Raw genomic sequence first — 16,772 nt, 5'->3', positions numbered from 1 at the left:
TTAACTCTTAATTTCTTAAAAACCGTTGATAATTCTGAAATGCAAAATATTTTAGTGTGATTGGTCAACTTATAATGACTAAAATTTTCCTTAAAAATCCCCATGGGACAAACCTCCCCTCTTTTCCTGTAAACGATTTATTTGAAGTAGTTAAACTAGGACCTACTTTTAACATTTAAATCAAGAAATTATAAATCTTTTTTCAAAAAATAAATACCACAGAAATCAGCAAAAAAATGAAGTTTATTTCAAATAGAATGTCGTTAACAAATGTAAATAATATGTTTAAAATATATCACAGAAAGATTTATGAACAAAAGAAAATCAAAATTGAATTTAACCCTTATCTGATTTTTTTTTTTTTTTTTTTGCATCATCATTGGTGTAAAGTAGAAAAAATTCCAATGATTTTTGTTATGGTTTATTTATATTATTGCAATTCAACCTGTATCATAAGTGCCACACGTATCAACTCAAAAACGTTTAAATGCAAAACTTTAATTCTTCTGGGGTGTAAGATAACTCACTTCACCAGTTAAGGGTTAAGACAGGAAACAATAGTAAATCTTATTGACAATGAAATATATCTTTAACCTAGAACATTTAAAGCACTAAATCCATAATATAGTACACCCATTACTATAAAATCTTATTCAAATCAATTGAGCCCAATATCAAAATATTAATGCTGAATACAGCAAAAAAAACAAAATAAATAGAAGAAAGTCTTGCAATAAAATTCAACAAATCAACCTATGTAAATAAGTATTCCGAAAACAAAACACAATAAATTTATAAATAGTAATAAATTATGTAAATAATATTTGTAAATAAACATTTCAAAAACAAATCAGAATGAATAGATAAATAGCAATAATTTATATGAATAACACTTGTAAAAATAGATGCAGAAAATTTATACAAAAGAAATTATAACCTTCACCTATACAAAGCTGATGAGAGGAAATAACTTGGGGAAAACAGAAATTCCCTGCTTATGAGACCGGTTTATAATTACTAACTCATTATGCTCTTCAGTGAGAGTTTCAGTCCTTAATAATAATCATTATATGAAATAAAGTTGTATCAAGAGAACTTCTAAACAGATTATAAACCTACAATAACAGTGGCAAGATTCTCTTTTTCCTTCTAAAACTGGCGAAATTATAAGGCATTTTACACTTGAATATTATCTGCTTTAAATCTTACATTAGAAAGAAAAAAAATCAAGTTTTAATTAATACCTTTTGTCTTTTCCCATAATACACACATTAGCCAAACAATGCTTCAGTTGAATGATTTAAAAACTGAACTTTTGAGAAAGGCAGTTCACTGCAGGAATTTATATCAAGAACAAACAGTTAAACTAAAGTTTGAAGTCTAAACAATTATCTTGTATAAAAATAACATCTTCTGTACTACTAGAATTATTTTCAAGCATTTATCGCCATCTGGGAGGGGTTGCCAATTTTTTCCTTCGCTCGTGCACCAGTTTTGACATAATCTCCTTTAGACTTTGTACTTTCTTTTTCAGCAACTATTTCAGGAGTAGTAGACTCTTCATCAATTCTACTCGGAAAAAAAATATATATATATATATAAAGAAAATGAACTTCAGACACACTTTGTACAAATGTACGAAACACAACTCTTAAATGCGGGGCGGGAGGGGGTCTGCTTATGGCCTAAAATCTATTGTATGCCCTAATCTTTTGTTTTTCGGAACTGAAATACAAAACAAATTTTTATTAACAATGCATTTAATTATTTACCATTTTCCCAGGAGAGCCTGGCCCACCCAGTCCATAGTCGGGAGCTGTTTCTGTAAATATATTGAAATGCTTCTTAACTCTCCGTCAAGTTCTGCAGTTTGCAGGACTTTAAAGATTTTTATCATTTATCCTCTCTAAATTGAGAAACTGCTTACAGCATCCAGCAGCAACTAAACTCACATTTTGTAACACCACGTAGCATGGAAAATGAAGACTTAGATGATATTTATATATACTAGTAAATTTTATAGATGAAATCTAAAAGTACCATGTTTATTTAAACAATGTGGGAAATAACAAGTAAAGAATCATTTTATATTTAGAAGTAAGAAGTCTTAAAAATAGTTATAAATGTTGTATTGAATAATATTTAATAGTTTTTCAATACATATTCATTTCCTTTCTTTTTTTTTTTTTTTCAGGTTTCCAATGAATAACTTTATTTTTCACATATATAAATTTGTCCAAAATAATAGTGTAATTACCAATTTAGAATTTAGCACCTGTAACAAAAACACTTTCCTTATTTCAAATAAAAGGTGCTGGCGAGTAGATAAAGAAGTAAAGAGAAGAGAGTAGCGAGTAAAATGCTCGAGTCGAAAACGATGTTTAAAAATTGATGTCTAGTATAGTCTGGTGATTTTGATAATGTTACGTGAGTGACCAATAAATACATGTTTAATCAAAAATGGTTAGGTTGTTAAAGCTCAAATACTGAAGCATCTTGACAAATTCGAATCTATGGCAATCAAACTCAAGAATCATCTGATGAAAAATGGACCCATTACAGATTGGCGTGATCCAAAATGAGAATTTTATGTCACAATATCTCTCACCAGAGCAGCTTACACTATGTCCTTGTAGAGATTCACAGATCAATATCCTTGAAATCTGCAACACAGAAAGGGAAGAACTGTATGACTATAGAAATTGTCTATATCTACCATGGAACAAAATTGAATTGTGTTTTAAACCTATTGTGAATGGATCTGACGGAATCAAGAAGATCTGGATTTGGATACCAGCAACCTGGAAGCCCCAGTTATCGTCAAAGCGTCTATTGGCTGGCAAGGTTGGCAGTGGCTGGCTAAATCCCAAGAGAAGCAAAAATACACCAAGCAACAAAGCAGCATCAATAACTAGCAGCCTATAAGTAAAATCAAGATATAAAACCTGCAATCAGAATCATATCGAGCTGACAAAAACAGTGCCCCGTCAAGTGCATACACACTGAAGGCTCGAAAACATCTATTTGTAATACTGGCGACCTATGCAGCAAGCCAGGAGAACCTTTGAATTTAAATCTGCTAATTCTCGGTGCAAGAGATACACTTGTCCACCCCTTGGAGGTGAAAGACCCGAAATTAAAGACATGTGGGGACTCCAGGATCAAATCTGCAAACATCACTCCAGTCTTTTGCAACTCCATATAATCATTGGTCATCCGCAGAAAGTGACCGAGCGCTACTCAACTCGGCTCAGTGGAGAAGCGAGCAGAGAAAAGACACGTATGCTCAGTCAGAAGGAGATTCTCTTGGAGCTTATGTGTAGCGTGTATTTGCTCGACAGCGAGCTTTCTAAATGTTACTTTTTAACCTTTTCAATTATTTTACCTTTTAGTAGCCTTTCGCTATGTTTTATATTGTGTAGTTTTAGCAAGAATAAATGTGATATTTGAAGGATGAGCGTTACTCGTCCTTAGACACTTTCTCAATATTTGGTTAGAAAAGGTTTCTCCCATTGATTTAGTGGGAAAACTTGATGTGTATGTAAATGTCCACGCTGGAATCAAGAAGTCAACGTTCCAATACAACCAAAAAAGGATTTTCCCTATGAACATCAACCCCAAGAAAGGATGTCTTGTAATAAAGAAAAAACAGAACGGAAGATGAGTTCAAAATCTGGACTTGGCTCCCGGTATCATTTGTCAAAAGGTCATTTGCTCCTCCCCACTCATTTCTGTCTGAAGAATGTCGCACTTGCTGTACAACTGTTCTCTGTTAAAACAGCTGCTGCTTTAGAAAAGGCTATGCAATTGAGACAAATTTCCGAAAATGCTCTCACTACAGCTTGGTTTGTGATGATTATCAACCGATTGTTCGAGCTGACCACAGCTAGACACAGAACGGTGGGCATCACAGCGAGGAATAAGCAGGAGAAGTTTCATTTCTTTGACTACATAATTCGTCTCTTTACCCAATTTGTAAAATCCTGGAAGCCCATTCAATGCCATTATCCAGCATGAGCATCCGTAACCTCTCAGAGCAGTTATTCTCCAAGGGCTATAAATTCTTTTTGCCTAGGAGGTTAACTCAGGATGCACTTGAAAATGTATTTACTCAAGTACCGTATTTTCCGGAGGATAAGCCGCGGCTTGTACGTGTTTAAGAGCCGAATTTTATCTCCTGCGGCTTATACAATGTTGCAGTAATTTTTCAAGCATTTTTAAATTCATGTTTTCCCCCCAAAAAAAAAAATCTGTGCAATTCTCTATTTACGTCTAAATTTGAACAAACATGCCGAACGAACCATTCAGCAATGCTGCTGTCAGTCACATAGTCAGTCATCAATACAAACTCAGTTCAGTTCACTTCTTGCACACCGGACCCGGTTTTTTTAACAAGTTTTCATACTGTTTGCTTATGTTCGATGAGCACGATCGGTAGTGGTCGGTTAATTACGTGACAAGAATGAAGTCAACTAATGCCAAAGCATTGAAGGTGACGTCATTATTTTAACCGGTGAGCTACCCGTTGCTCATCGAACACAACCATTAAGTACCATATTTATACATTTGACAAATATATTTCAGCTCAGGTATTTCTTATTTATTTCTCATAAAAGTATTTACAAAAATGACCAAGTTTATCTTTAGTGACAACACTTTAAAATACTATTGAAGCGGAAGGACCTTAATTCAATAACTCTCTTACTTTTACTGTGTTATTGTATTGCTTTTAAGATTGGCAACCGCTAAATTACACTTAAGATTGGCAACCGCATGATTAAGATTCGCTCTGTCCATTTGCACATGTGTTTTACTCTAGTGTACTTGCAGCTCATAATTTCGCTGTTAATTATATAAACGGTTTGAAATGCCTCGCAGAAAAAGCTACACTGCTGCTTGGAAGTTTTCTGTTACACAACGCGCTGAAGTTGTTGGGAATAGGGCTGCAGCTCACGAATTTGAAGTAGATGAATGTTGCATCAGAAGATGGCGTAATGATAAAGCTTCGTTGGAAGTTATTCTCAAAACTAAAAGGGCTAAGCAAGGTGGAAATGTTGCTTGGCCAAATTTAGAAGATAAGTTGGAGAAATGGATTCCATTCAAGAGCAAAGAGAAAAAGGACTGTCAATGTCAACAGTTAAAATTCACATTCAAGCCCAACTCATAGCAAAACAGTTGAACGTTAGTAACTTCAAAGAGAGTTCAACTTGGTGCTAAAGGTTTATGCGCCAAAAAAAAACTTCTGTTCGTTCAAGAACAACTGTATACCAGAAACCGACTGATGATTGGCTGGCGAAAAAAACATAGTTCTTAGACGTACATTGCTGAAAACAAATTGCACAGTGGGCAAATTTTTAATATGGATGAGGTGCCGCTTACCTTTGATATTCCACCAACAAGGACAGTTAACAAAGCAGGGGACAAGACCATACCGATCGTCACTACAGTACATGAAAAAAGTTCATTTACATGGGTATCGTCTTTTGCTGCAAATGGAGACAAATTAAAGCTATTACTGATTTTCAAAAGAAAGACTGTTCCTAAGGGAACTTTCCCAAAGGATGTCACCATCAAAGCGAATCCCAAGGGCTGGATGTGCGAGAGCATAATGTTAGAGTGGCTGGAGGAGGTCTTTCGGCGACAGAATGGTTCCTTTTCCAGCCACAGAGTCTGCTAATTTTAGACTCTATGAAGTCACATCTGTTGAATTCTGTTAAATCCAAGTGCGGCAGGATGGCAACTGGTTTAGCTGTCATACCTGGAGGTTTGACCAAAATCCTTCAGCCACTAGACGTCACAATTAATAAATCGTTTAAGAGCCAGATGCATGCCAAGTGGGAAGAGTGGATGCACAGCGAATTGCACTCCTTCACGGAATCAGGTCGAATGAGAAGAGTGACTATGAAGAAGATGCTGAATGGGTTTCTTCTTCGTGGAACTCGGTTAAGATATCAACAATAACTGCTGGTTTCAAGGAAGCAGAGATTTTTAGCTTTGATACAATAGACTCGAACCTTTCCGATACCTTGGATGTAGAAAGTGTTACTGACAATGAAAATTTAAATTTGTATCTGGATTTATTACGCTCCGATCATGGAGATTCGGAGTTCGAAGGTTTCAAATAGAATTGTATATAATTCCTTGAATAATAATTAAATAAATTACCATTTTTCTTTAAAAAAAAAAGTGTTGTGATTAGTCCTAACAAGATATGAATCTTAAGTATTGCGCAAAACATAAATAAAGCAAGAAAGGTAAGTCAATATGTGTGATTAAAAGAGCGAGGAGAAGTGGAACTGTTGGTTGGCCGAAACTGGAGGAAAACTTAGGAAAATTGATAAGGGACTGTCTGTGTCAATGGTAAAGATACGTTTGCAAGCACAGTTGATAGCCCGGAAGATGGGTATAGATAATTTTAAAGGCGAACCTAACTGGTGCTAGCATTTCATGCGAAGGAAGAAATTGTCTGTTTGTGCTAGAACAAGTGTTGGTCGGCAATCGCCTGACAACTGACTGCAAAAAAAAAAAAAAAACAACCTTTTTTGGAGTATGTCCAGAAAGTTATTGCCGAAAAAAAACTCGGCAACAGACTTGTGTTCAATATGGACGAGGTACCGCTCACATTCGACGTTATCCCACAAGAACTGTAAACAGAGTTGGAGAGAAAACAATTCCCATCATCACGATAGGACACGAAAAAAATTCCTTCACTTGTGTGCTGCAAATGGCAAGAAGTTGAAACTATTTCTCATATTTAAGAGGAAAACAATTCCGAAAAGAAATTTCCCCAACGATATCATAATTAAAGCGAATCCGAAGAGATGGATGTTTGAAACCATCATGCTGGAATGGCTCTTAAGTATTGCGCAAAACATAAATAAAGCAAGAAAGGTAAGTCAATATGTGTTTTTACATTACTATGTCGTTGTTTTTGAACAATGTCATTCAGGGGCGGCAAATAGGGGGGTCGAGAGGGGGCGGTCGCACCCCCAAATTTTTTGAGAGGAATGATAAAAATGAGTAAATTTAACTTACGTAGATAGCAAATCAATGTTCAAGAAAAACAATCTTGCTTGTTATCCATAATGTTTGATGAAACTCGACCCATTTCCAGACATGAGCAAGTGTTTTCCGTTTTTTAAATTATTGAAAATTCATCAAGCTTTTACCGGCCTTTTCAGAACAGAAAAAACTGATGAGGAATCATTGTTAATTCTAACTAAAGACGTAATTTCGTCATATAGGCTAAATAGCTCGATCGTGTGCTCTGTGTAACAATGATTATGAGAGGCCCATGCAGTGGTGTGGCTGCATGATTTTCACAGAAAAATGCCTTGGTATTTTAGATTCATTGTTCACTCATGTTTTAAGTGTGTCTATTTAATGAGAATACATCACTTTTTCTGCTAGAAACACATTTCAGCTGCTCAATGCATAGTATGCTTTCATAGATACTCTTGAGAAATACATATTATTTTTGAAAAAAAAAAAAAAAACCTCACATCAACAAATATCTTTTCTGGGGGTTCTTTAACTAAACAATCTCCCCCCCCCCCCTCCTATCATGATAACTAGCTGTTAGCCAATATGTGTTTTGTTCTATACTGAGTTAATTCATGTTTAAGAAACTCGACCCCCCAAATGAAATGCTGAAATGCCGCCCCTGATGTCATTGTTTCAATTATGAGTTATTTTTTTAATGCTTGCATGTCAATTTTTTAGCAAAACTTAAGTGCGGCTTATCTAACGACGTGGCTTATACGATGAATTTTTTTTCTCTCTCAAATTTTGGTGGGTGCGACCTATACGCCGGTGTGGCTTATCTCCCGGAAAATACAGTATGCAGACCCTACGGCAAGCCTCCAAACCCTCTGCAAAGCAAGCCAGATCTGCATTAAAAATTATATGCATTTCACAATTCATTTCTGATGCGAAAAACAGCAGCTATGCTTCTGAAAGCAACATGTTTGTCTTCAGCTCTGAAGATGCGTACTCTCAAAAACAGCCTCATCGAAAGGAGGAGATCTTAAGCTCTTGTGCCATCAAATGAACCATCTATATCACGAGCACAAATTTCAGAATCAAATATGCCATCTACATTAGGGGCACAAGTTTCCAAGTCAAATGTGCCACCTATATCAGTGGAACAAGTTTCCACACTGCAAAAAATTGCTGCAGAGGAAAATGCCATATATTACATTGCAGGATCAACTCTCAATGCTCTTTTGAAGCAAAAACATATTTGCGAAAATTGTAAAAATGTTTTAACCACCTTTATTGACCCAAAATAAACAGATGTCCCAAAACATTGTCAATTGTTAAAGCAATTTTGCTATTTGGGAGGTTTGAAAAAGCCAATATTGGGCATGTATAGAATTTGTAAAGAAACTGAAAACACTATTCAATCCTTCAAAGAACAATTACTAATGAAAAATGTTTCTTTAAGTAAAATTTTAATTAGTGAAACTGAAAAAAAAATTAGAGTTTATACATTCACCTGATTGTTGCAAAATTAAAGAGATATATCTCATTATTTTACAGTTAGATGTATTGGAATAAGAGACTAGATAATTAAAAAGAGAAGCATGTGAAAAATCTTTCACCTCAGCTTCGGTAAACAAGAAATGAAAAGTAATGTAATTCTGTTAAAACAACTATATATGTATTTCAAACAACCAGTAACACATGAAAAAAAAATTCATCTTATTTTTACTTGACAACTTTACTGTTATTCTCAGAAGACACTTTATTTTAATAACCTTTTGTAGTTTTCGCCCTTTCAATCATTAAATGTTTTCATTTTATTTCTGAATACATGCTAGAATGATATAGCTTGCCGGCTAAAGTTAACTGGTAGTAGTTCTATTCGAACACATCCCTTATTTTCACTAAGTTGCATTGCACTCAATAAGTGGCAACAATTAATAGAATTCGCTCATTCTCACATGTTTCTTGATTTTCTCAGTCGCTCATGATTCTTGCTTGAGATTTTTTACTGTGCATTATTTTCAATCTAGTTTTGCTTTTTTTGCATTAAAATTCTGCATTAGTGATACCTCACAGAAAAAGTTACACCGCTGCATTCAAGTTTTCCGCAATACAAAGCGCAGAAGTGAAAGGAAACTGGACTGCAGCGGCACGATTTGAGGTGAACCAAAGCTGCATAAGAAGATGGAGTGGTGATAAAGTTTCACTGGAAAAAATTCCTAAGATTAAAAGAGCGAGGAGAAGTGGAACTGTTGGTTGGCCGAAACTGGAGGAAAACTTAGGAAAATTGATAAGGGACTGTCTGTGTCAATGGTAAAGATACGTTTGCAAGCACAGTTGATAGCCCGGAAGATGGGTATAGATAATTTTAAAGGCGAACCTAACTGGTGCTAGCATTTCATGCGAAGGAAGAAATTGTCTGTTTGTGCTACAACAAGTGTTGGTCGGCAATCGCCTGACAACTGACTGCAAAAAAAAAAACAACCTTTTTTGGAGTATGTCCAGAAAGTTATTGCCGAAAAAAACTCGGCAACAGACTTGTGCTCAATATGGACGAGGTACCGCTCACATTCGACGTTATCCCACAAGAACTGTAAACAGAGTTGGAGAGAAAACAATTCCCATCATCACGATAGGACACGAAAAAAATTCCTTCACTTGTGTGCTGCAAATGGCAAGAAGTTGAAACTATTTCTCATATTTAAGAGGAAAACAATTCCGAAAAGAAATTTCCCCAACGATATCATAATTAAAGCGAATCCGAAGAGATGGATGTTTGAAACCATCATGCTGGAATGGCTGGAGGAGGTCTTTTGTAGGAGGAATGGCTCTTTTTTTCAGCCACAGAGTTCGTTGCTATTTGTTTTGCTAGAGACTCGATGATGTCCCATCTCTTAGACTCTGTTACATCCAGGTGTAAAAAAAATGCTGACTGGCCTGGCAGTCATCCCAGGAGGCTTGACAAAACTCCTCCAGCCATTAGACTTTGCCGTGAACAAGTCGTTCAAAAGTCAAATGCGGTCCAAATGGGAAGAATGGATGAGCAATGGATTGCACTCTTTCACGGAAGCCGGTCACATGAAGAGGGCTACGTACGAAGACATAGCTAATTGGGTATCATCATCTTGGAACTCTGTGAAAACATCAACGATACTTGCTGGCTTTAAAGAAGACGAAATAATTGAAGTAAATTCACACAGTGCCGCAGACTTTTCCGATAAGTCGGATATAGACTCTGACAACAGTGAAAACTGGAATGAATACCATTTAAATTTGTTTTGCTCCGATGATGGAGACTCCGATTTTGAAGGTTTTGATGAATGATTTTTCCCCTATTTTAATTATTGAATATTTGTAAATAAATTGAATCACCATTTTGTTCCTAAAAAATTGTGTTATTTTTAAGCCTAATGTGATATGAATTTAAAACTTATAAATTGTAGGTATTTTACAAAAAATCTTAATATATAAAAATGGAGTTTGGTAAATTTGTTCCCTAAGATCTCAGAAACTACCCGGCAGATTTGGCTGAAACTTTCACCGTTTGTTCAGTTTCGTACTGGGAAGGTTTATAGACCAGTTCGAAAAAAATCCGATTGATAGTTCCCTTTTTATTCCAATTTTAGTCCCAATTTTTGCATAAATGCCCCAATATGGGGGTGGAAAAAAACGTGCACATATTAACATTATATGTCCATCGAAAGCGCCAATTTTTCTGCTGAAGATAGCATCTGTTCGAAGTTTCTAAGTTGTATAAAAAACGAGTTATGAGCTTTTTTGTTCCCTGTTCGAAGGCTTTCATCAACCCAAGTCATTATTTAGTGTGTCATCTCAACTCCCAAGCATTGTTGTATGTATTGTTGAATATTTTTGCGTTTCGTCTGACTTTTTGAGGCTTTTCTCAAGTCAAATCTTAAAGTAACGTTTTTCCACATGATTGGCTAAAAAAAAATGGATTTGGCTGATCATTTTACTTTTAAACGGAACTTATGTAGTTAATGGTTTATTATTATTATTATTTATGCTGATTCGACACTTGCTCACTATATCCAACCAACCAGCAGAAATATCGCGAGAATTTTTTCAGAAAGATTTCAGTAACTGATGCATTTGGCAGTTTTTTCCACTGTCGCAGTTTTTGAGCCCAAAGAGTACGTAATAATGTTTCTCAGCTTTCACCATATAAACAAAATATCGCCAATCAAAGATACTTAAAAAAAAAAATACTGTGTAAAATAATTCAACAACTAAATTAAGCAAATCCATAAACCGCTCAAAAACTTCCATTAATATTTCTTTTTGCACGATTTCAAACAATCGCCAAATTTTATTTCTTATTTTTGAAACATTTCGGATGAAACCGTTTAGCGCCATTTTTTTTGACCAAAAGTATCTCAACATCTGGCAACAATATTTCTATAATAAAAATTAGTAAGGAGGGGGAGTATTATGGAAAGTGTCCCAAAATGATTCTCGCAAATTTGGTAAGATTTTAAACCACATCAAGTGCTCACGAAAATTGAAATTTCCCAAAATAACTAAAGCAAGTGTAAGGGGAACAAGGGAGGCTAAATTTTTTAAAACAGTTCGTACATCAATAGCCATACAGAGAAGGTTTTAGATTTTAAAAAAAAGTACTGACAGATAAATCTTTTTAAACATGTAAAGTTTAACTTCATATTTCGGAAATTCTTCAAATTTGTATCTGCTTAAATGTCGTGCTTTCGTTTCTAATTGAATACTATTTTGTTCTTTATACTTATTGCTATTTTAGTTTAATGAGTAAGGAAGAAGCTCGATTTTTAACCACGTCAAAAAGGTTTGTTTTAAATTATTTGGCTTAAAACAGAAAACAAGGGCAAGTAACGATTGTTTCTCATAATTATATATATATATTACTGACACAGGCAACGCCGGGTATTTTTGCTAGTAGATAAACAAAACAAAAAAGTGAAGTCTTTATATACTGTGTACATACATACATATATATATATATATATATATATATACACACACATCTTTTGAGACAATATGAATAACTATAAAAGATTACATAGTAGCTGAATGCTCACACGTTGATTATACAGCAAAACTAAAATGCCAGTTATACTCTGATGAGGCTTATATGAGGCTTATCTGATGAAAACAAACTTTTTTTTTTCAGAAATTTTGGCATGTGCGGCTTATCTGCATGAAAATGCGGTAATATAAGATTGAGTACATTTTTTAATAATTGCTGTGCGAGAATAGGAATAACAACTTAAGAACAATGTAACTAAAAAGGCTGAAGAAAAATCAGCTCAAAAACAAAATGTTAACCTGCTTGAAAGAATTAATGATACAAATTTTAATGTCTTGGAAAAGCATTGATTTGTAAATAAATATTTTTCAAATTGTGCTTTGGATTTTCATTTGAAATAAAATTTATTTTCTCTTATTTTTTCACATGTTAAAAAGTGTGCTTTTAGTCTTATTTTTTAAAATTTAATTACTAATTGATTTATCTTAAATGCTTAATTTTCAATCCTAAGTATTAAAAAGTACATAAAAATGCTAAAGCAACAAATTGATACTTTAAAACTTTTTTTTCTATCACTGCTTATATTATTATCACCATTAAGAAAACTAAATGTCCGAGCCAAGAAAAACGCCACTAAGGACAGTTCACACGACAGAACAAGTCATAGAAAGAAAATCTACAGGATCTTCATCCACCATATATAAAGAACATAATGCTTCCAATAATGGCAAAAGAGATGTACATTAAACTGAGCTAGGGCAACAATGTACCTGCATATGGTAAACTTAGACTATCCCAACAAGTTCAACAAAAGGGAGGGTCCAAGGTCGGTGTCTGAGCCTGACCACTTCAAGAAGGAAATCCGAGGTGAAAAGAAAAAAAATGCGATTCCTCCTCTCAAGAAAGAAGCGAAATAAAGAGCAAGAAAATCAGTCCCATCCTATAATAACCCCATACACTAAAACTTGCACACTTGTGTGTAGATTAAAAATCTCGGAGGATAGACGAATAGCAATAAATGAACATGATGTGAAGAAAAGGTTTTGTTCTCAAAAGGATAAGTCAAATGCTACTTAAAAGGAAGACTTCCTGCTTTAATTGTTCTAATATGAATGTATTTTATATGAAAATATATATGCAATTGTTTACCCCAAACTAGTTATATTCTAGAAATTTGAATAATTCAAAAGTTTTAATTACAATTTTCAGCACTTCCTATCGGTAAAGGAACGGTGTTTTCGACCTAAAATTGCCCGAATTTGAGAAGAATGAAATTTTAAAACTACCGTACAGAAATCTTTTAGGCTGTCATTCAGTTTGAGCAAATCGTACAAGACCTGATATCAGTTATGCCGTTAATATTCTCTGCCAATTTCAGAGCAATCCTAATTTAAATCATTGGAATGGTCTGTTAAAACTTCTTGGATATGTAGCAAACACTAGTAATTTAAAGTTAAATTTGAGATGTAACAAAGTACAATTGGTTGTTTATTTAGATGCCTATTTCGCATCGAACTGTGATGATAGAACTTCTTTGGGGGACCAATTGGTCTTATTAGATAATGCTCCTATAGCTTGGCGTATATTTAAAGAAAGGAGTGTCAGCCTTCCAACAATGGAAGCTGAATTTGTAGCTATGACCGAAGACGTAAAAGAAATCTCATGGTTTGCTCGAATTTTGGAGGAATGTATCAAAAATAATATAATTACTAGAAATGTTATAAAACCTTTATTATTAGTGGAGAACCAAGCTACTATTGATTTTGTTAAATCGCCAATAGAAAACTATAGAACCAAACATATAGATGTCAAGTTGTTTTTATCTGTGATTTAATTAATAAGAATCTTTTTGATGTCAAGCATGTAAGAAGTAAAAAATAATAAATCTGATATCTTTACTAAACCTCTAACCTGTATAGAACTTAATAGATTTTGTGAAAATATTTTTCACTGATTTTTGCGGGTGGGGGGTTGGATATAAATTTTTTGAAAGAGAAAAATATTAGTGCCATATTGGGTTGTGCAAGTCAATCTTTCATGTAATTTCAGAATGTCATACATGTATTTTTCTTGGTACTGTTGTAATGTGTAAATTGAAAAACTTTATTATTGAATGTTGTTAAATACATTATTAATTTTTTAAATCCATTAAAAAGAATCAAGTTAATTTAAATACTGCAGAATTAACTATGTCCTAAATTTTATTAAGAATCTTGTATTATGAAATTTTTACAATCTTGAAGTTATTTTACTAATTGTAGAAAAGTAGGTAAAAGAGGTGGTGGGGTTTTATTTTATGTCAGAGACACTTTAATTTGCAATGAATTGGTAATTAATGATAAACCTAACGAGATTGATATGATTTGGCTGGAGTTGATTAGTAATAAGGGCAAAAAACTACGTTTAGGGAACATTTATAGGCCACCCAACTTAAGCCAGGGTCAAGACGAACAGATGTTTAGTATTATTAGTGACATTTCTAGCAAGGGGTCAGTCATTATAATGGGAGATTTTAATTTTCCAGGAATTGATTGGAATAATTTTTACCATAGTAATAGCAGAGAAGAGGAATTTTTGAAAGTAATTGGTGACTGTTTCTTAGATCAAATTGTAACTCGGGGTACTCGACAGGAGGCGATTTTGGATCTAGTTTTCTGCGACATGGAAGGCTCTGTTCAGGGATTATGTGTAGGGGAACACATTGGAGATAGTGACCACAACAGTATTAGGTTTGGGATTAAATTTGATATGCACAAAGTAGAGAATTTTAGGTTTGTGCCCAATTTCAGAAATACTGACTTTGTGGCACTTCGGCAGAGTTTGAAAGCAGTTTTTTCTTCTGGATTGGACAATAGTGGACAATATAACATAAACAGGAATCCCAAGAGGTTTTTTGCATACGCTAATTCGGGGAAAGTTCGAAATAGTCATATTGGGCTACTGGTTGATGAGCACGGAATTTTAATTCAGGACGATAGTGATATTGCTAATGTTCTTAATAACTTTTTTTCGAGTGTTTTTAACGATAACTGTATCTCAACAGTTGACACCAACAAGACACAAGCTATAGTACAGCTTGAGGACTTGGTATTTTCCAGGGATGACGTTTTACTTCATTTGAAAAAAATTAAAGAGACGAAGGCTCCGGGGCCAGATAATATTTATCCGAAAATTTTAGTTGAATGTGCAGAGGAATTATCAGATGTAATCGCAAACATTTTCAATGCTTCTTATAATTCGGGGACAGTGCCAGAGGACTGGAAGCTGGCTAACATTACACCGCTCTTCAAGAAAGGGTCTAAAGGGAGTGCAGGAAATTATAGACCTGTGAGTCTAACTTCGGTGGTTTGCAAAATTTTTGAAACATTGATGAAAATTAAGATAGTAAATTTTCTAGAGACTAATAATCTATTGACTAGTTTTCAGTACGGTTTCAGGAAAGGTAAATCTTGTGCAACTAATTTATTACATTTCTATCACAAAGTTACCATGGCTTTGGACAATAAGAAGCCTGTAGATGTTGTTTACATTGATTTTCAAAAAGCTTTCGATAAGGTACCGCATGTTGCTCTACTTAGCAAATTAGCAAGGATCAGTGTTAGGGCCTGTTTTGTTCACTGTCTTTATGAACGATATTCACAAAAATATTTCTGGGAACATGAATTGTTTTGCTGATGATGTCAAAGTTATGGGGACTGTAGAAAATGAAGAACAAGCAAATCAGCTGCAAGAGGATCTAGATCATATTACGGAGTGGGCTGATAAATGGGGTATGGCTGTTAATGTTGGGAAATGTCAAGTGCTACGTTTGGGACATGGAAATAAGTGTACAAGTTATTATTTGCAAGGTTCAGTCATTAGTCAGGCAGACAAAGTTACTGATCTGGGGGTCCTAATAAGTCAGGATTTAAAGTTTAGCCAACAGTGCAGCATTGCTAGCAACAAAGCCAATAAGATGCTTGGGTTTATCAATAGATCTATTTCAAATAAATCTAAAGAAGTTCTTCTGCCCTTATATAGAAGTTTGGTAAGACCCCATTTGGAGTATGCTGTTCAGTTTTGGTCTCCTTATCTTAAGAAAGACATTAATGTATTGGAAAGGGTTCAAAGGCGGGCTACAAGGCTAATAAGTGGACTTTCCCACTTAGATTATGATTCCAGGCTTAGAAGGCTAAAAATGTACAGTCTTGAGCAAAGAAGAGACCGAGGGGACATGATTCAGCTGTTTAAATTTATTAAAACGAGAGATGTTACAGGGCTAAAGTTTAGCACTGAAAACAGGACAAGGGGTCATTGTTTTAAGCTATTTAAATCTCAGGCTAACATGGATATTAGGAAAAATTATTATTTTAGCAGGGTAGTGGAACCTTGGAACAGCTTACCGGAAGAGGTGGTAATGAGCAAAGGAGTAGACAGTTTTAAGAGGGCCATTGATCTTCACTGGGGATTGTAAATTGACTAGGACCAGTCTAGCTGGGCCCAGAGCCTGTTGCTGGTCATCACTTTTGTATTTGTATTTGTAGATTTAAATTTTAAAATTGTTTAAGAATGTTTATATGTAATGTTTTTTCTAATCTTTGAATGTGAGTATTGTTATCACAGATTAAAATTGGATCCCGTGGACTATATTTTTCGAAAATTGTTTAAAATGGATTTTTGATGGATCAATGTTGGTATCCTTCTGATTTTCGTATGTTGTACCAAGAAGAAATGGATGTTGGATGTTTCTTTTCATTGGTGTTTGAAATGGAAATGTTTTTGTAAA

The 16,772-nt window shown here is 34.5% G+C and overlaps 1 protein-coding gene across 3 annotated transcripts in view; it reads right to left on the bottom strand.

Annotated features, from left to right (window-relative positions):
• Positions 1–236: 236 nt before the first annotated feature.
• The window catches only part of LOC129229428 (polyglutamylase complex subunit TTLL1-like), a 120,597-nt gene continuing 104,061 nt past the window's right edge, over positions 237–16,772 (bottom strand). For all 3 annotated transcript variants that reach the window (XM_054863734.1, XM_054863736.1, XM_054863735.1), the window contains one exon: positions 237–1,569. In XM_054863734.1, the coding sequence (XP_054719709.1) occupies positions 1,434–1,569 (136 nt within the window). In that variant the 3' untranslated portion in view covers positions 237–1,433. The remainder of the gene's footprint in view (positions 1,570–16,772) is intronic.

Source organism: Uloborus diversus, chromosome 9 (genome assembly GCF_026930045.1).
Source record: "Uloborus diversus isolate 005 chromosome 9, Udiv.v.3.1, whole genome shotgun sequence".
NCBI lineage: Eukaryota > Metazoa > Arthropoda > Arachnida > Araneae > Uloboridae > Uloborus > Uloborus diversus.
Note: the sequence above shows the minus strand (reverse complement) of the source record. Positions and strands in the feature narration are given on the sequence as shown.